This window comes from Colius striatus, chromosome 2 (genome assembly GCF_028858725.1).
Source record: "Colius striatus isolate bColStr4 chromosome 2, bColStr4.1.hap1, whole genome shotgun sequence".
In the NCBI taxonomy this organism is placed as follows: domain Eukaryota; kingdom Metazoa; phylum Chordata; class Aves; order Coliiformes; family Coliidae; genus Colius; species Colius striatus.
The window spans coordinates 54,087,768-54,109,076 of NC_084760.1; the positions used below are offsets into that span (position 1 = coordinate 54,087,768).

The 21,309-nt window shown below is 39.1% G+C and overlaps 1 protein-coding gene across 1 annotated transcript in view; it reads right to left on the reverse strand.

Annotated features, from left to right (window-relative positions):
- The window catches only part of MAN1A1 (mannosidase alpha class 1A member 1), a 146,724-nt gene that overhangs the window by 13,472 nt on the left and 111,943 nt on the right, over positions 1–21,309 (reverse strand). The window contains exons 6-8 of the mRNA XM_061990598.1: positions 20,204–20,327; positions 17,677–17,770; positions 13,007–13,122 (exon numbers count right to left, since the gene is read on the reverse strand). Coding sequence (XP_061846582.1) covers positions 13,007–13,122; positions 17,677–17,770; positions 20,204–20,327 — 334 coding nt within the window. The remainder of the gene's footprint in view (positions 1–13,006; positions 13,123–17,676; positions 17,771–20,203; positions 20,328–21,309) is intronic.

A 21,309-nucleotide genomic window follows, 5' to 3' on the forward strand; every position in this document is an offset into this window, starting at 1 on the left:
GTCACCCTCACAGTGAATAAATTCTTCCTTGTATTTCTTTGGAATCTCTTATGTTCCAGCTTATATCCACTACCCCTTGTCCTATCATTGGCCATCATTGAGAAGAGCCTGGCTCCATCCTCCTGACACCCACCCTTTATGCATTTGTAAACTGGCAATAGTTGATAACTCTAATGGTCACTTAGCTGCTGAGTCAGAATTTATTTTTAAAATAAACAAACACAAAAGTAGATTGATGACTAAATTTATCTATATTGCAATTTTTAAAGTGAAGAATTAAAGACAGACTGAAATATTATTGTACCTGAAAGAAATGACAGTAATCATGCACCTTTAGAACTATAATAACTAGACAAGAGTTGACTCAGGAAGTATGAAAATACATTTTGTGACATCAATTAGTCTTTCAGAGTTTTTTTTTTCCCCCCTCTTTTGCCTCAAGGTTAAGGTTCAGGCTGAAAGAAGATGACTTCCATTTGAGAAAGTTTAAAATTATTCTAACAAACTGGTGTTAAGATACTAACAAACTGATGTTAATTGATGCTAAGAATGTCACAAAATAAAAATATATTTCCAGATTAATTATTCATGCTTAGTAAAGCAAATCATCTCGGTTTTATAAATGGGTCCTATTAAGAACTAGTACATATGACTATTAGAAGTTATTTTTATTATGAGTTTTATTTCAGGCTATTTTTATTAGGTAATTATTTGATATATTACAGATTCTCAACTTGCCTTGTCATACTTTGTACACTGACAGGTCCCAAAGTGCTAGGTCATACCTATACTGATATATAAGCATTTATTAACAACATGCTAGGTAACTAATCATTTCTACCTAGATATGAATCCGAACAACCTTCAGAAACAAGCTGGAGCATAAGAGGTTCCAAAGAAACACAAGCAAAAAACTTTTCACTGTGAGGATGAGGGAGCACTGGAACGGGCTGCCCAGATGGGTTGTGGAGTCTCCTTCTCTGGGGACATTCAAAACCCACCTGGATGAGCTCCTGTGTGACCTACTCCCGTGGTCCTGCTCTGGCAGGGGGCTTGGACTAGATGATCTTTCAAGGTCCCTTCCAACACTTAACATTCTGTGATTCTGTGAAACCATAAGCCCAAGTGTGCCGAACTTGCAAGTCCTGGACTTGGTAAAGCCTAAACTTTATTTGAAGTTATATGCTTATGAAATAATTGTAGAAGTGACATGATTTAAGCAAACTGACCTCAACAGAACAGCTTCTGTACAGTGTGAAAGGCAGAGGAGCATCTCTTCCCAGAGGGCGAGTAGCTCTTTTTGTGGTATTGGGTGGTGTACCAGTAGAGCTCACAGAACCACTGATGGGGAGCTTACAGGGGAGCCTTCAAAACTTTCAAGTACGAGAGGTTTCTTCATGGGTTATTTTTGGTCTGAGCTAGACAACTGTTTTCATCAGAAATTGGTTTCCCTTCTCTCATCACTATTATCTACCCTCTGACCGAGACTAGCCACTTGCTCCGAAACAACATTCTCCAAAGGCTTGCTAATGAATTGGCAGTATCAAAGTTGCATGAAGCTTGGAATAATGCCAGCATGGCATCGAAGTGTCAAGACTATAACAAATTCATTAGGTGTGTTCCAATTGTTTCAGGAGCTCAACATCAGAAAAAAAAGGTTATAGAAAAACAACACATTTAGAAAGCCTAAAAAATGTAAATGCTTTTTATCTTTAAAAAAAAGTAGAACCTGCATGTGAATGTATAAAAGAAACTCCCCAACATTAAGTATTGATGAATGTATGCATTGAAATTTTAAACTCCTGTATCAATAACAGTATTTGCAGTACTGTGACATGGTAAAACCTTCCTTTTCTCTACAAGTCGAACCTAACTATAGGTGAATTTCAGAATTTTATCACAAATATTGCTAAAGCACTACTTCTGGAATGTATGATGTTTGTGTAATGCCTTTGTATAATGCGTTAGTATGATACAATCTTTTCAAAGTAAACAATAAACAAAAATCAGTTCTCTCAATTATCAATTCTGATCTCTACCCAAGCTGACCAGGTGCCTTCTATCATCTATCTATTGGAAATTCACAGAACTGCTATTCACATTTCAAACATTTCTGTGATTACAACATAGTGCTATGTACTTCTGTCAGCAGCACATTGAGATAAATTTCAGTGAGTTTCACCGAAGTTTTAAGTGTGATCAGGCTGGATTGAACATTCTGAAAGACACTTGTTTTTAAGATAAGCTTGAGGTCCAGAGCAGGACTGAATCACTAGCTGGAATATCTGGGCAACTGTTTCAAGTATAAAAAAATCTGAAGGTAAAGTTGACAATGTACTAGGATGAGGAAGATACACTATCACTTTAAATTAAGATATAATGAGAGTCTCTGAACTTGAGCAGTAGGATGGAAAGGTAGGGTTACAATCCCACAGGGAACTGCTGCTTATTATCTACAGTGCTGTGGGCGCAGTTCTGGCAGGGAAATAAAGTTATTAAAACAAGTTATTATAAAAGGAGAATAGGTAGTATGGTGACAACAATCTACTGAAGTGAAAAGCTCTGTTTGGTAGAATTAATTCTGAATTTCATAGTTAGAATCAATTTACTTTTATTTTGATATAATTATCTACACATATAAAAAAGGGACACATTTGAATTGCAGCTCTGCTACAACTTGGTCCCACCTACGGATAATGTGTCACATTTATCACTATAGAGATTATTATTTCATTTTACTGTACTGCATATTCTCAATACAAACCAATATACAGTATCTGCAAATATCAAAAACGCTAGAAGAATGTGGTCTTTGATTAGCTGAAAATACATTACTGATGGATAATTGTTTGGAGCTGGTATAATTTTTCTTTTAAGTAAATTGAAATTTCATTTTACCATTTTGCACAATGTATTTCTGCAATTCATGTAGCAACTTCTTTCTTTCCAGCAAGGTAAAGCAGAGACTGTGCAACATAAAACGTTGCAAAGAACTGTTTGCAAACATATGTTGCCAATAGAGCAACAGCAGATGCTACCTAGGAGTGACCAAACAAGGAAAAAAAAAAATGAGACAACCTGACTTTAGACTGAAGTGGACAAAAAAGGAGCAGAAGGAAGAGAAACTGAAGGAAAATAAACGTTTTGCTAGGTATTTAAAGAAATAAATTTACTGCATGTAAATTAGCTATGGCATAGGATTTGTTGTGTACCTACAAGCTCTCCCGGCCAGGGTAAGTTTTATGGCTGATACAGTTCTCAGCAATTTTTATTTTTTCAGTGCTTTTATGTAAGGCTCTGCTTATGGTCTTCACTGCAATAAAGCCCTTAGCTAAATCACCCTTTTTTCCATCTTGTGGGAAATTATTCTGTCTATACAACAACTGTAAAAACGCTTGAGCACTCAATTAGAAACACTAACAGTACCTTTTACAGTTCAAATTGTGATTGAAGTGCACCTTGTTATTACTCCTAGCATCTTTCTCATGAGTTCACGTGTCAAGATGATGTCCTTGCCTATCTGTCACACTGGAAAGACCACAGTGAAAAGACATTATGAATTGTTTAGGTTAATTGCACATGTGCATAATCTCTGTTACTGCCAGTACAAAAGACAAACTCTTCAATTTTTCCCAAACTGTTTTCCTCCCCATCCTGCCCTCTTTCTTAAGGCAATAAGTAGTATTTTCTGCCTGTTCCTTAGCATTTAGAGTATACTGCCACTCCTTACACTTTCAAAATTAAGCAAACTGCTTCCTAACAGATAATCATTTTCCTTCATTTCGTTCTTTACTTTTCTAAGCTTTTCACAGATTAAACAGAGTCTTCACTGCAACCTTTCTTCAGTCCCTGCCTTGATTTTGTGATTGAGAAGTCCATAATTTATCGAGTTGTCTGTACTGCTTATAGAGAAACATAAGGGAATCATAGAACTGTTTCAGCTGGAAGAGACCTTTAAGATAAAGTCCAGCCTTTGTCCCAGCCCTCTCGACCACTAGACCATTTCCCTAAGTGCAACATCCACCTGTCTCTTAAACACCTCACACGGTGACTCCACCACCTCCCTGGGCAGCCCGTTCCAATGCCTGACAACCATTTCTGTAAAGAAATTCCTCCTCATATCCAGCCTGAATCTCCCCTGGTGCAAACTTGAGGCCATTTCCTCTTGTTCTGTTGTTTGTTACTAGGGAGAACAGACCGATCCCTGCCTTGCTACAGTTTCCTTTCAGGTAGTTGTAGACAATGATAAGATATCCCCTGAGCCTTCTTTTCTCCAGGCTTAACAGCCCCAGATCCCTCAGCCATTCCTCGTATGAGATGTGCTCCTTCACTAGCTTGGTAGCCTGCCTCTGGATCCTCTTCAACACCTCAGTGTCCTTCTTGTAGGGAAGGGCCGAAAACTGGATAAAGTATTCAAAGTGCAGCCTCACCAAAGCCGAGTGGAGGGGAATGGTCACCTCCCTGCTCCTGCTGACAACACTGTTCCTGATACAGGCCAGGATGCCCTTGGCCTTCTTGGCCACCTGGGCACTCTGCTGGCTCCTGTTCAGCCACTGTCAACCAACACTGCCAGGTCCCTCTCTGCCAGGCAGCTTTCCAGCCACTCCTCCCCAAGCCTGTAGCGCTGCTGGGGGTTGTTGTGGCCCAAGCGCAGAACCTGGGGCTTGTCCTTGTGGAAACTCATGGCATTGGCCTTGGCCCAGCCATCCAGCCTATCTAGATTTCTCTGTAGAGCTTCCCTACCCTCAAGCAGATCGACGTTTCCACCCAGCTTGGTGTCATCTGCAAACTAACTCAGGGTGCACTCTATCCCCTCATCCAGATCATTAATAAAGATGTTAAACAGGAGTGGCCCCAGTACCAAGCCCTGGGGGAACAACTTGTTGGACCCAGCCAACTAACCAGTTTCTCACCCAGTAAACTGTATGCCCATCCAAGCCAAGAACAGCCAATTTCCCTTCATCCAACAAGGAGGTCACCCTATCATAGAAGGAGATGAGGTTTGTTAAACAGGACCTTCATAATCCCATGCTGACTGGACCTACAACCTGGTAAAACTGGTATTTCTCTCCATGAAAATCCTTAGTAAAAAGCAAAACATTTATATGATCTGAAGAGAAACCAAAGGGGAAACAGAACTGAAGCAATCTCCCTGTTCAAATGAGCAAATAAACACAATTAACAAGCTCATTTTTAATAGAGGGTATATTCTTGGTAGATTATGATGACAGGTAATAAAAACATTAAGGGATGCCTACAGAGCACAGACGGAAGCTTCTCACGACACATGTTCTGAACCTCCAAAGTTGCTCAATTCAAAATAAACACATGCCACAAAAAAGTTAACTCTGTGTGGATGAGACTGGAATAAACTAGAAACCTCATAAGGCAATTTAAACTTCAGTTCTACTTCCTATATCACTTATGCATTTGACCTCTCCTTTTACAATAACTCTTTAATTATGATCATGTATTTCAATGACTACTGCTGTTTTAACAATAAACCCGAGGTGTTTCGTTTCTCACCTCAAGGTGTCACTGTAGCTGGAGATAAAAGTCTTTTCAAGTCGTATGTTACTTGTACCTTAATAAATTGGAAACTTCAAAAATAGGATCATAGTTCTAAATTTCCAGGGTTTATAACGTTTGTTTTTGGGATAATTACAACTCTGCAGGCTTCTTTACAACAAAGCACTATAGATTACCTCAGTCCAAACTTTTAATATACTTTTCTTCCCCTAGGAATCTCATTCATAAACAGTATGTGGAACTTGAAGCAACAGTGAGTATAAAAGAGAATTCTACCACGTGATATTTCCAATAATTCAAAGACATATGACAACTACTTATTTATTTTAATATTTATGGCTTGCAACAATACATCTTATTGCCTTGAAACATCACACTGCAGGCAGGTCAAGATTATTGTAGTTTTGCATGCTGTAAGTTTATAAGTCAATTGCCTGTTTTCTTGACTTTAAATTACTTCCCTTGTGTTTCCTCTGTTGTGTTGATGTAATGCAACAGGTACTTTTCTCCAGTAATCCACATAATTAATCAAATTTACCTTGTATCCAAAATTCCAATAAGTTTCTAATGAAAAGTTTAAGATTTGCATTGTTCCATTATTATAGATGTTTTGGAGAGGGCAGAAAACATTACACTTCTTTGAAAAAAAAACCAAGAAAACTTTCTATATCAGATGATTCTATTCTCTTAAATATAATTCATATAGGTTTTAAATGTAAGATGCATGAATCACATGAAAGCATACAGTCAGAAAGCCTAGAATGGGACAGGAAATTCAAGACCTTCTTATGATTTATTTAAATACTTCTAGCAAAGAACAGTGACATCCTCTTACCCTGAGGTCCTCACTGATTACTAAACCGCACTTTAAAAATTAAAACTGAAATCTGAACACAGAAGAACTTTCATAGAATCATAGAATGGTAGGAATTATAGAATGGTAGGGGTTGGAAGAGACTTTTAGAGATCATCTAGTCCAAACCCTTGCAGAAGCAGGTCCACCTAGATCAGACCACATAGGAATGTGTCCAGGCGTGTCTTGAAGACCCCCAAGGAAGGAGACTCCAAACCCTCCCTGGGCAGCCTGTGTCAGGGCTCCCTCATCTTCACAGTAAAATAGTTTTTTCTTATGTACAATGGAACTTTTTGTGTCCCAGCTTCATCCCATTACTCCTTGTCCCGTTGACAGGACAACAGAAAAAAGGAATGCCCCAATCTCCTGACACACAGCATTTAGATATTTGTAAATATTAATGAGATTCCCCCCTCAGTGTCCTCTTCTCTGGACTAAACAGCCCCAGTTTCTGCAGCCTTTCCTCATAAGGAAGATGCTCCAGTGCCCTGATCATCTTGGTGTCCCTGTGCTGGACTCTTTCCAGAAGTTCTCTGTCCTTCTTGAGCTGGGGAGCCCAGAACTGGACACAGGACTCCAGAAGAGGCCTCATCAATGGCAGAATAGAGGGAGAGAAGAACCTCCCTTAACCTGCTGAACACACTCTTCTTCATGCGTCCCAGAATGCCATTGGCCTTCTTCCTCTGTTTAAACACAGTATATAAGAAAACAATAAGGTACTTAATGGTTTTGGGCTTCAGACGTGTACAGACAAGCTTGCATATGATATTAAATATGAATGTTTATAATGGAGATGCCTAGTTTTCAAAATATAAGCATTGGCAAGCATGTAACTACTGTGATAGTCATCCACCTGATCAGTAAAAAGATGATTAAGTTCTAGGGGAACACTGGTAATTTACTTTTCTCAGAAAATCTAATTATGTGGGTTTTTCTCCCTGTGTCTCTTAGTGTCTCTAAGAGCATACTGCACATACTTAATGCTGTCTGCTACCAGAAGGCTAGATTAATATTCTTAAAACAGAATTAATGGAATGGCATGAATCTAAGCAAGTGACTCTCAAAATGTTACATTATGTACTTTCTGAATATTCTAGAATAAATATCTATTGCTCCTGACAAGCTTTTCTGCTGTCAAAAAAGAGAAAATAACTGACAAGAGCAAAGCCATGAGCAAAAAGGGGACAATTTCCCTCAGAGGGCTTTTTTAGTTAATATCCTCCTTCAAGAGTTCTAACATTATAGCTTGCTATTTCTTCTGACAGTCCATAAACAAACAAATCAGCATTTTAATAAGTGCTTTCTGTAGTCCAAAACATAGACATTGTGCAGCTATAACTAAATTATTAATGATTTTAAAATCTGCAGAAGCCTGTCTTTCATCTTCACACTTTCTGCAAGCAGTTGTTGAGAGCCTCAAAACTCCAGTGAATAGTGGAAATACACTGAAGAGAGTAAGAATGAGCAGCGAATCCTCTGGACGTTCTTGTCTGTTAAGGGTAATCAATCTTGTGTTCCTACATAATACAGCTATACTATCACTATGTGCAGAACACCAGTGCAGCTGGGTGATAAATAGTTTAAACATGACAGCTGACAAATACGTAAATAAACTGCCCATTTATTCATCTGTACACATCTAAGCTATAGAAAATACTTCCTCCCCCTCCTCTCCCCTCCACCCTCAGTGGGGATGCTGGTTCCCCTGCAACAACTCTCTTTCTGAAGATGAGCCTCTTTTGCACCACCCTTCCTGCCCTATTTACATACCTCCTTCAATGCCAAGAAGTGCTCAAGTACTGAATGTTCAATTCATTAATATGTTTTTGGTTTTACCCAGTATGACAAACTCTTCTGAGTTGTTACAGTTCTGTCATTGTCCACATCGGTATGTAGTTTTTAAGATCACTATGATCACAAAGCAAACAACTTCAAGCAACTTAATGGAAACTGCAATCAGCACAGACCACTCACCAGGCTGTCGCCACAATTAAAAAGATCCTCATGAAACTCTGGAGATGAAAAGGGTCTATCTGCCAATATCATGTCTTCAGTTAGCTAACAACACTTTGTTCTCTCCCTCATATCAATGTGAAAGGACTCTACATGGATTTGTTTGTTTATCTGAAAGACTGAAATCTCCACAACTCTGAAACATATTCACTATTTCATGTCAACATTAAATATAATCCAAAAACCCTGAAAACAAATCAAAATCATATAGCTACTTTTGGCAGAGTACAAACTGAGTATGCCAATGCTAATCTCAAAAGTTCACAACATGTCAAAACAAAAAATGCAAACAATTAAAAAGTAATCCTATATATTTTCTGTCTGAACACCCAAAATTCTGAGGCCTTTTGATATCTACAGAAAGTTATTGCATTCCTTAATTGTACAACCCAGCCTAGCAGCAGTCTGACTTTCTGGAGTGTCATAGAAATCTGGCAAAGAACAGCTGGGACACTGCTTCACAACAGTTATTTTTCATTGTTTCTACTTCCATGTGCTATGGTCTCTGGAGATCACTAGTTTTCTTTGGAGCACTTGTTACTCAGTAAGAAAAATTAATGTAAAAGTCTAAAAGAAAACTTCCCATACAACAGGTAAAACTGCAGGTTGCAGCATCTTTACCTCTCTGACAACAGTGCCACGTGGGCTGCACTGAAAAGAGCTGCTTGGGAACTGCTGTTGAGGGAATCTCCCTCTTCCTGTGAAGTTCTTCTGGGCTGAACTACTGCTCTTTTTACAGACTTCAGAGGCCACTTCTCTAGAAATACACTGAGGAGGGGATGAACGCAGCATCAGAGAGAGAAGAAATACTCAAGAAGCAGAAAGCTTGCAACGAGGGCCATAAATAAACGTAATGGGAAAATTTGGAAAAGATACCTGACCATGGAACACCAAGCGTGAGACAATCTATTAACGGGAATAGTGGGGAAAATTGCTCTTCTACTTACAAAATGAGAGCTGACATGTTCAAGAGGGGAGGATTTCATGCAGTTGGTTGTGAGTCTGCTGTTACTGGACTAGATACAAGTAGACCCACGAGGTCCATTTTTTCTCTAAATTACTATGCTCTCTAAATCTACTCAGTTTTGTCTTAGAGATCAACTGTGTTAACCAAAAAGAGTGGGGTAGTTCCTGTCCTGGATACTTGCAAAGACTGATATGATTGTTCTGAAGGCAGTTACATCCTTAAAATATGACTAACAGCTGAATACATGTTTGTTCTGTAACTAAATGTTGCATGCTATCTGTTGAAACTAGTTTAAAGAAGATCTTATACTTCCTGTATGATGCAAACCAGGACGTTATATACGTTGCTTTTCAAAAAAACCCTCCCATTAAAAATACATTCACTTGTCTTTTTGTGCGAATTCTTGAGTCTGTGAATCCCTCCAACAGCCTTATAAACACATTCATATTATGGTCTAATAACTAACTAACTCTGTCCCTTTTCCCACTAGAAAGAAACTCTTGTTCAAAGTGGCATCAGCCAACTGCACATCTTACTCATGGCAAGCAGAAAAAAAGTTTTAAAATGTAGTTTTACATCTTACTTATTGCTTTTAAATTAAGCCATAAAACAATCTATAGGTGCTGCAAAAATTCTAATAGAAAGAACTCTGTTTTTAGTAAGAATTACAGAACAATGTAAGAAATAACCCCAAAGCTTTATCTAAATAAATTCCAGCTTTCCACAGTGAACTATAACTCACCATGTATGTTCCTTTGTGGTTTCTGGATAGCGGAAGATATTGAGTTAGGCATCCAACCTTCACATCGCTCTTTCAGAATCTGGTGGGTATGCGCTGGACTAAACGGCCAGGAATAATCATGTCATTCCCTTTGGCATAGTCTTAAAAAGATTCTGAAGGCGTTGGGGGAAATTTATCTAAGAAAATTTGAAGCAGACTGAGAATGCCCAAACCGTGCAGGCTTAGTCATAAAGAAAGACTGCAGCTTGTGCAGTCTTAAATTAGCTTTAATTTAGGTAAGTAAGGGATCAATAGCAATAAAGCCAATATCAGGATGGATTTCAAAACAGGCTAGTTATTCTGGTGAAGAACCTGGCATCTCAATGGGGCCCAAACTGACTGCAGTTTCTGTGAGATTGTGGCTTCCCTGCTGTTTTCCGAACAAGCTACATTACGACATCACGCTGCACCTCTAAATGCTGTATGTACACTATCAGCTTTGGTACAGATGTGCCTCAGCATAGAAAACAGAGAATGAGAATGCCATCACTCAGAAAACACCGGAAACAGCACTCAACCAGCAGCATGGCAAAATCTAGCACATATTTAATCAACATTTGGCCCTCTCAAACCCTGACACTATGGACAGACTTGATTGGATGATTAAAGGTTTTCAAGACCTGCCTGGACATGTTCCTATGCGACCTGATCTAGGTGAACCTGCTTTTGCAGGGGGGTTGGACTAGATGATCTCTAAAGGTCCCTTCCAACCCCTACCATTCTATGACTCCATCAGCCAAAATGATTCTATGGTGCCTGGATTGCTTAAGAGCTAGTACTACTCAAAAATATTAAGATAAAGAGTACTTAAAATTTAGTCACATACAGCAGACTTGTCACTGATATTGCCACATTTGGTGATGCACTTCTGCTCCCTCAGCTCACCCCTGAGCACAGTGTGGTGCCCATTCCCACTTTGTGCTCCCCTCTGGTACCTCAAGATGCCTACGATAGCTTCCATATATGAAGAGGTTGTTACTCTAGTACAACTAAGGTGTGACTTTATATTATATAGAGTCGTGCTGCTGCACTCCTTGGAGTGCTCCTGGCCCTCTTTCCTGATGACTAGTCCACAGCAGGTAGTTGGCTTGGGCTGGCTCAGGAGGGACCCGGCAGGCACATGGCCACAGTGCAGCTGATGTGGGACAGCACAGCTACTCGTGCGATGTGAGGCAAGGCAGACTTGCTGATGTACCTCACTCCAGCTGTGTTCGCGTCAGGGGAGGGTGAACTTTCAGCCTTAGTAGGAGCAGCCCCGAGGTCGCCATTGAAGCACTGGGCTCTCTTGGACTCTGGGATCAACATGCTCCTGGCAGGACGAGAGGCAATGTGCTCACGGTCCTGCCAAAAAGGGTGATGGCCTCACCGCATTTCGGACAGTCTGCCTTTGGTGGTTTCCAGAACAGCTGTACTAGCCAAAGCATGCTGGTTTTTACCACATGTGTCTGTGCCCTAGCACTTACCCTGTCTGAGAATGTATTTAAAAGAAAAACCTGATGTCATTATACCAGTGAAAGATGACTAGAAGCAGCTTTGAGGTGCTTCAGAATGCCTTCTATGGTTAAGATGAATTGATTTGTTCTGTCTTTTTGGCTGCCAAGCTAGTGGCTGAGCCACTGCCATATCACTTCTTATGTTATAGCCTCCAATACACTCAAATCTAATTTAAAATCCACCTTCTGCTCTGAAGCTACGTTAGCAGGGAAAATGAGGCCAACTGAATCCAAATCTGCACTTACGAAATTAAAGGCAGAATTTTCTTAGCAGAGGATAATTGGTGATCAAATTTACTATCACCAGAGATCATACCCTCCCTCAAATCATCACATACGAGTTTTCTTTCTAAGGAGAAAAAAAGAAAAGAGTTCTATTTTTTTTTTAATATCATCCCTTTTTGTGGTAATGGAAGTAAAATAAGACTTGTGTCTCTTCCCTAGTGACAGTGCATTTCCAGAGGTATAAAAGAATAAGCAGATACTGCTTAGTATCTTGAAGCCTTGTCTACAGAGGCACTGTACATATATACAGTTAATAAGAGATAAAAGTCCTGGCCCTAGAGAGCTTCCAGTCAAAACAGATGAAAGTATGGGGAAAAAAAAAGAAGTAATACGATCCTCTTAGTTTTTACATATATATATGCAAAAATATATATATATTGAAAGCAAAGAACTGAGAAAAATAGGCCTTTTTCCCAAGACTGTAAGGAAAGTCTGTAAATAAGAATTTGAACTTAATACTTCTCAAGTCTCAATCTGGTGTCACAAAACCATTATTTCTCCCAAACCAGCATATTAACAAAAAACCATCAATAGCGAAGCAAACTGTAGACCAGAAGGATCACAATTAAAATATCACTTTCTGATTTTTGAAAACTTTCTCCCATCCAATTTGAATAATTGTCTCTTTCTGGCAATTATATGACTCTTGTAGCAAAACCTCATTGTGCAACAAAATCTTCTATTTTCATTTATAATTGTCTAACATATTGATCCCCATGTCAATCACAATCAAGACAGACTAATGACTGAAATATGAGGTTGAAATACAAGACAGGTACTTCCTCCTGGGTATAAGGAAAAAGAAATATATTTGGGGAAGACTGAGGAAAAAATAACTGAACTTCTGAGAGCTACTTGTAGATACATTTTTGTTGCATATTTCATATTTTTCTCTTCCAGTATCAGAAAGAACTCTAGCACTTATATTTGATCAAGTCTTTTTAAAAGAGAAACTAATTCTTAAAAAAACCCCCACACTGTGGTGGCAAAGATATAAATCTGTCACATTGTCCCCAGAGGCTGTCTCTTTAGGATTATTAAAGATTAGATTATTATGGAAAGGAAGATCTAAATATCTTATTTACCTGAACAGCATCGTAATACATTTTCTTGCCTTCTTCATCTGTCTTGTCCGACATCAGCCATGCCTTGAGCAAATATTCATAAAAGCTATCCCCAAGACCTCCAATGGAGACGTGATCTTAAAAGGGAAGGAAGAGATTGAACAGCAATTTCACCTTCAGCCTGGGCAATAAAATACAATTACAATTTGGAACAGTACATTTAATGATCTCTTCCTACAAAAATGTTTAATAAATGTAAGCCTGGAACCTGAGGAAAAACTTAGGTGGTAGATAGAATTATTTCTTTAATTGCTAACTTTTTCATCAACCTAAAGCATCACAGATATCTAATATTCAAAATGTGCCCCAGAAGTCCATGGCAAAGAAACAAGAATTTAGAAGTTTAACTCTAATTCATGTGATCTATCCCATATAAAAATGTGTAAATCTACGGTTCTTTTTTGTTCTAAAATCAGAAAGAAAAAGTAGAAAGTGCTCTCTGATTTGATAAATGCTTTCCCCTCTTAACATGCAGGCTTTGTTTTTATTTGCTCTTTTATTTACTAGTGCTCCATTTAAGTCACTTCATAAAAAAGGACAAAATGTTTTAGCTCCTTACTGCAGAGTTAATTTCAGGTTATTTAATAGTATTTCGAAATGCCGACCCATACCTTTAAAAATATACTACATTTTTGAACATCTGGCTGCTCTCAGAACTCAGCAGTGGTTCTGGAAGGTAAAACAAACATTTTACATACCCACAGAGGATTATTGCTATCACACTACTTTCTTCTGCCCTACACTTACTATATGAAATGACCTGGTGTTACAGAAGCTGTGATTATTCAATTGCACACGTTTAGGATGTGACCCTGCAAACACTAACACCACATGATTAAAACTGTTTGTGAAAGTTAGCAATGCTCTCAGATGCTTGCACAGGGCTGCACTCGCTGTCCAGAAGTCTAAAAGATTCTTGGCAAAATTTTAATCAGCTCTCATGATTTCAGCATGGATGCCCACAGCACATGAAATACTACACCTATATATGTAAAATTGTTTCTCTAAGCTCATTAACTAAGAATGCTAGCTAGAGATTTTCCTTTTTTAAGTTGGTGCTGCCTGGTAATGTTGAGGGATTTGGCATTTATGAAGCCTTCAGTGAAAGGATTTCAAAGTGTTTTACCAGGACTACACATTCATAACCATCAATTTTACAAAGAGGAAGGGGTCAGATAATTTTTTCCAAGACATCCAGAATGGAGATGTTGTTATATACATCATGAAAATCTGTGAGTCATACCACAACATTCTGGGCATAAGCAAAGCAAAACAGTCATTGGGTAATCCAAGCTCATAAAGTGAGATGCAGAAATGTTAGTGACCCAAAGCTCACACTTCCCAGCACCTAACTGAGCTTCCAAGTTATGCCTCTGTTCAAAATAACACAAAGAATGAGTGAAGATTAGCATCTTCTCTTTGTGGACTACCTCCTTTAACCTTCTCAATAGGTTGCAAAGCCATGCAAATGCAGAAGATAAAAGTTTTTTCTATTCAAACTTTATATTAACAGTCTCTTTTTCCTCCACTAGCCTGTGACACACACAGAAAAATTTCAGTTTTCCAAACGCCTTCTGTCCCCTTGCCTCATGAATACATTGTACCATCAAACCTGGATTATAAACGGCTTCCCCCACCCCCTCCCATCTTTTGAATGAGAAATAGATGAAATTTCTGGAAAGAATACACCATTTATTTAATTAAATGTTCATGATCCAAACGGAAAAGAGTCTTCCTAAAAAAAAGGGAGAACGTTTTCTATGATCAAAGGCTGATCTTTGAACAGCAGCATTTAAATGACCTTTACAGTTTCCTAAATAAATTACCATAGAAACCTCTGACATTTGCAAACTAAATAGCACAAGCACAGTTTCATCAATAATAAGCCCTGTTATTATATACATTATTGCAGTAGACAAATCCAATTGACGCACGCTGCAGCAAATCACTGTCAGTTTACTGTCAAAATAACAAGGGCTAAATGAATTTACAGGAACAATGGCAGGGATCCAGCAGTGTCCTTCACAGTTACAGCATTGCTAGAGAAGAAATGTTCAGAAACTATTCCTCCTTCCTCACTTGATGTTTGACAGATAATACTTCTGTCTTGTACCAATTAAGTGTCTAGGCTTGGTTTTTTTCTTGTTGTAATCATCTGAAAACTGCCTAGAAAGGCTATCTCAAATAAAGCATCTCTCAAGTCTTACGTTCTCATCTTCTACTATAGAAAACATATTAATAAATCAGTGAATGGAGACAACTGAATTGGAAGAGATGCAACAAGACCAAATTTGCTTCTGCTGCTTTGGTGTGTTAGGGAGTTACCTGTATCAACACCTGTGTCCTCAATTTGCATGTGCAGAAGCCATTTTGTAGAATCATAGAATGGTAGGGGTTGGAAGAGACCTCTAGAGATCATCCAGTCCAACTCCCCTGCAGAAGCAGGTTCATGTAGATCAGGTCACACAGAAACATGTCCAGGTGGGTCTTGAAGACCTCCAAGGAAGGAGACTCCACAACCCCTCTGGGCAGTCTGTGTCACTGCTCCCTCACCCTCACAGTGAAATAGTTTTTTCTTAAGTGTGTTCCAGCTTCATCCCATTACCCCTTGTCCTGTTGCTAGATACAATAGAAAAAAAGGATGTCCCAACCTCCTGACACCCACCCTTTAGATATTTATAAATATTAATGAAATCCCCCCTCAGTCTCCTCTTCTCTAGACAAAACAGCCCCAGTTTCTGCAGCCTTTCCTCATAAGGAAGATGCTCCAGTGCCCTGATCATCTTGGTAGCCTGCACTGAACTGAAGTTTCCTGTCCCTCTTGAGCTGGGGAGCCCAGAACTGGACACGGTACTCCAGATGAGGCCTCACCAGGGCAGAATAGAGGGGGAGAAGAATCTCCCTTGACCTACTAGCCACACTCTTGATGCATTCCAGGATGCCATTGGCCTTCTTTGTCGATACTACATGTTATTGGAAAACAAAGCTGGTATAAACCAGAAATTTTCCTGTGCACATCAAAAAAAAAAGGCATTTAATGTTAATGGGGAGTACATAAGACATGAGAATATAAAAACCAGGGAAATGGCAAAGGTCATAAGTCAGAGTATTTGACTGCTTTAAAATAAATATGGCAGAACCACTAATGGCATCAACCACTAGAAAGCTTTGCTCCCATGCAGCTCACTGAAAAGCTGAGTTTTTGCGGCTGACTGAAGCTAAGGAAGGAGGCAATCAGATCTGGCTCACAGATGCTGAGGTAGCCTTCTAACAAAACCCAGTGCCTCTTGCTATAGGATCAGCACCGCCAGCAGGAGGTTTTAACATTTTACGTGCACAACAAGCAGGCACACATCTCTCAGATCTGCACACGGGTGTCAGAGTTTATACCAACACGCCAACTGGGGCTGAGGGTACGCACATGGAACTGGACACGTCTTGTGGCATGGTGACCTGAAGGAAGCCTCACAATGCAGCAGATGAGGTGGTTTCCTCAAATGACAGGCATCATTCTAATTCATCAAGTGAAACAGCCTTTGCCTTGATGGACCAAGACAACTGAGTGGCATAACCTTTTTAAATTCAGAGAACGATGCAAAGCATTCAAAACCACATCTTGTTCAATAAAACACTTATTCTTTGCCCTTGTGAAAATTCTCTTACCTACACAGCCTGTGGCCAGTCACATAAGGACTCCAGAACCTCACTTCCACCTTAGCTGCATCCCAAACTACTATATTCAACAACTTCTCCAGTCCTTTCTCTCTCTTGTATTGTCTAACCAGTTCCAACACTACAAGACCATCTCATCTTCTCTTGTCTTTTCAGACCAAGACAGCATACCTTTTCTTTCAATAATGTAGGGAATAAAAAAACCATAGAACAACACTGAGGCAATGAATGGGATGGTTGTAGACTGAACCTAAGTGGGAAAAGGACAGAAAGAAGTAGGGTCTCTGTAATCCTGATTCTGAACACTACATAGACTTTGAACATGTTACGAAGATCAGAAGATGCAATCCACAACAATAAAAGGCTTAGTCACCAGGAAGGGTTCAAATATGTACTTCAATACATTCACGTGTTTTGTTTAACTCTTTCCCTTCCAGGTCTGGTGTCTCCAGTAATGGTTCTAAAGGGATTAATGCCATAACACATTTTTCTTCCTCGGTTATTGGCATTAAACTTCAACAGAAATCACAGCTGGCATTAACTGGAGAGACTTTTTTTTTCTTTTCAATGGAGCCTCAGCACTCTAAAAATATGGAATTTGATTCAGATGAGATAATGTTTCTTACACAGCTACTTTAGACAGCACTTTAGATTTTTCAATAAAAGACTTTTGTAGTCTACAAATTCCTTTTCACAATGATACAGATTCAGACACTTCCCTACTTGCACAAGCCATACTGAAAAAGTACATTAAAATACAGCAAGTAGGATTATTATCCTTAGTATCTATAATATTTGTAGTATTTTTTACACTGTAGAGAGCCTAAGATATGACTTTATACTTTGTTCAAGTTCTTTATATACATACATAAAACACATAACAGCGACTGAAAGAAGTTAACAACTGCACACAGCACACTGACAGATAGGTCACAGTACCAAAGAAGTAATGTACTTACGCTGGCCCCACTGGCCACTGCTGGGATTCAGATAGTTGGGGTAAAGGCCCTCTGGTTTATCCAGTCGATTTAGAACTTTTCGAATATTCATTACCTATTGGAAAGGTACAAAACACTGAACACTGATCCATTTCTCCCCCTCAAAATAAAACAGTGTCAAAAGTCTTTGAGTGCAAATAGCCCTAAAAATAAAAAAAATAGTCTTGTTCAACACTTACACCTGCATCCATCTGTACAATCACATTACTAGTTAAAAAGATCCTCTAAGATAATATCATCACGTAAACAAGCTCTTCAAAGTCTCTGGAGTTTCTGTGTCAAGGGTTGGAAATGAAACAACTAATAGAAGCAAACTCCAAATGTCAGGACTTGCCATCCAGGCAGTCTCTCACCCGTCCACAGGACACTGAAATTCACGGAGGCTAGTTGCCTTAACTAAGCTCAGCTATTTCAGCATTATATTCCTCATATACCCACACCAGAATGGTATTAAATATTAAGCCTATTGCCTAATTCAGCTGCAGAACTGACTTGCAAGGTAGTTTTTCCTGGGAAAGAGAGCACTGCTGTAAGGCAGCTTGGTACAACCAGCTTGCCCAGCAGGAGCCCATACAGCCCAGAGCGCTCCTGTTAAGGAGCTCGCTACAAATGAGAAGCCCGGGGAAACAATTATGGGCCAGATGCTCTGCAGCTGGAGTCATCCAGCAACACAATCCATTGCAGAGCACATGAAATCATTTACACTGAATTTTAGAAAAAGTAAAATGTAGAAACTTGGGATAATAAAGATCCTGAGCACCACAGACCAGAAATCGTAACAAAAAGGTACTGACAGCTTCATTGTAACACTCTGAATGCCTAGAGATCAAGTGAACTAGCTGCTGAGAAAGAAGATAAATTATCTTATACCAAGCCACGGAAAGAATTCTGCTGTGGTACACTTAACTGCCTTCTGCATCGTGACACTACATTGCTTACAGTCATTGCCTGAATGCAGACTGCAACAAGACCTAGACCTCGGTTAATGAATTATTCCATGAATATTTCCATGCCAAGTTTATTCCAGTGTTTCTTCTTCTTTATCAAGCGTGCCAGCGCTGGAATGGCTTGCCCCAGAGGGCTGTGGAATCACAGTCTCTAAAAGATTTTAAGAGCAGCTTACATAAATTCTCAGCATCTTGCAGCTATAGCTTGATGCCACTTCGGAAGAGAAACATAGGGTAGAATTTTCAACACACACACACACACACTTTCATCACACTTTGTCTCTTAGTAGAGCAGCTGTTATATATTAAATTACCATAAATGTCAGAAGATAATTATCTAGTAAGTTTGTTTCTCGCTGTTCCTGGGTGCTGGCACCCCCTCCACATCCCTCCCCTGCCTCTGTTCTGATTTAAGAGAAACTCTCATTAAATTCACTCCTAAATACATTAAAACTGCTAGGAGTATGTTTCACAAAATTTATTCCAGCACTAGTTTTGTACAACTAGTATTCATTTTAGATGATCATTTAGACCATTGCTTTTAAACCTACTGCTAAACAGTTGGAGTCTCATTATCAGACAGCTGTTACCAGTTTTAGCTAACATGGGGCAGTTGCAGTAAGAACACAAAGAATACAAACGCAAATGGAAGTTTTTATTAGGGAAAATAAAAGATAAGTTACACTGAATCATAAAGAACAGGATTTGCTAACTATTTACACATCAAAAAGCAAAGCAATATTGCTTAGGTGGGAAATGAGGGAAGGAGAAGACTTGCTTTCCATGACTCATAAAACAGTACCTTTTTCTGCTTCTCATCCTGCCCTGCCAGTGAGTGGGCTGCGGGTGAACAAGAAGCCGGGAGGAGACAAAGCTGGGACAACTGACCCCAACTGCCCAAAGGGATATCCAACACCATATGACATTGTGCTCAGTAGTAAAAGCCAGGGGAAGAAGAAGGAAGGGAGGGGGATGTTTAGAGTGATGGTGTTTGTCTTCCCAATTAACTGTTAGACGTGCTGATGGAGCCCTGCTGTCCTGAAGATGCCTGAATACCTACTTGCCCATGGGGAGGAGGAGTGAATGAATTCCTTGTTTTGCTTTGCTTGCATACATGGCTTTTGCTTTAGCTATCAAACTGTCTTTTTCTCAACCCATGAGTTTTCTCACCTTTACTCTTCCAATTCTTCTTTCTCTGATCCCATCAGAGAGGAATGAGTGAGTGGATGTGTAGGGCTTATTTGCTGGCTGAGGTTGAACCATAACAAACATCAACAGAAATTATATGTGTTATAGGGCTGGATAAGTGCTACATACAAGAAGATGCATCACAGTAATTTTGAAATAGATTTTTTACTTTATAATACAAATCCACACCAAGGTGATTAGGGAAACATCTAGAAAATATCTGTCTCCTGTGATAAATGCAAAATCTGTGCTTTGATCTGTGATAAATGAAAATCCAAATGTCTCCCCAGAGGTATTAGTCTCCCAACATCTGATTTATCTTTTATAACACGATTTTGAATGAACAGTCTAACCTTTTCAGCAAAGACAGGGTTTCCAGACAGGTGGCTCAAATGTACAAACTCCAGATGCAAAGTCCCAAATTCTGCCAAAATGCTGCTTCCACCAGAGGCCCACGGCCAATTTCGACCGATTCCACTAAGACGAGGGGAAGAGAAAGACAGAAAATAGCCACGATCACTTATAAAGCAATGCTAAAAAAATAAACCAGATAGTAGATATACTGTTATCAGGAGAAGATAATGAATTTAAAATGTACTTAATATCTGTTTAAGAAACCACGCTTCGGCAGCCTTCCATGACTTCACCACAGGACCTTGAATTACTTCAGCCCAGTTCTGCTTAGTCTTGTAAAATTGCTTCTTGCAACAAGCCAGTCTTTTAGCTCAATTACACATATTACTCTATTAGTGTTTCACTGTACGACATCACATTGAAAGACATTAAAACCACTGAGTATGAGAAAGCATTCTCATACTTCACCTGTTTTTCCTGCATTTCTCCAATTCTCTTTCCTTTTTCAGTGCAATTGTTTATTAACTTAAAATACTGCATATTTACAGCATAGTCTTATACTACACACAGTATATCCTTCTTAACACCTGAGAATTTAATAGAGTAGGATATGTAGGCACTATCTGTCTGGGTACTCTTACCACAATGAGTAACTTCAGTTTTAATTAAGACCTAAAGATATTTCACAGGAAAATTAAACTCAGATTTTATGCTGCGAGCAGAAAAAAACATATTTATTGCTATGTCCCCACTAAAAAAGAATGTTGGTTGAGATTCACGACAAAAAGTCTGCTCAAGTTTAATTACAAAGCGGTGGTGGTTTTTTTACCTCCCTGAAATTTCCAGCAGCAATATTCAGAAACCACTCTGAAATTAGAGAAAGGCTGGCCAACTTTCCAGAGCATCTAGGTGAATGATGACATAGGAGACTAGCACGTTATTAGCGTTAATGTTAGTTATTAATGAACTTATTAGGTACTGTAATGTTTTCCTTATTTTCAAGTTGTAAACAACATTAAACAGAGACATGTCTATAAATAAAAAATTAATTTTACTTTGACACATAAGCAGTCACCACAGTCATCAGTTCGCACTTATACAACAA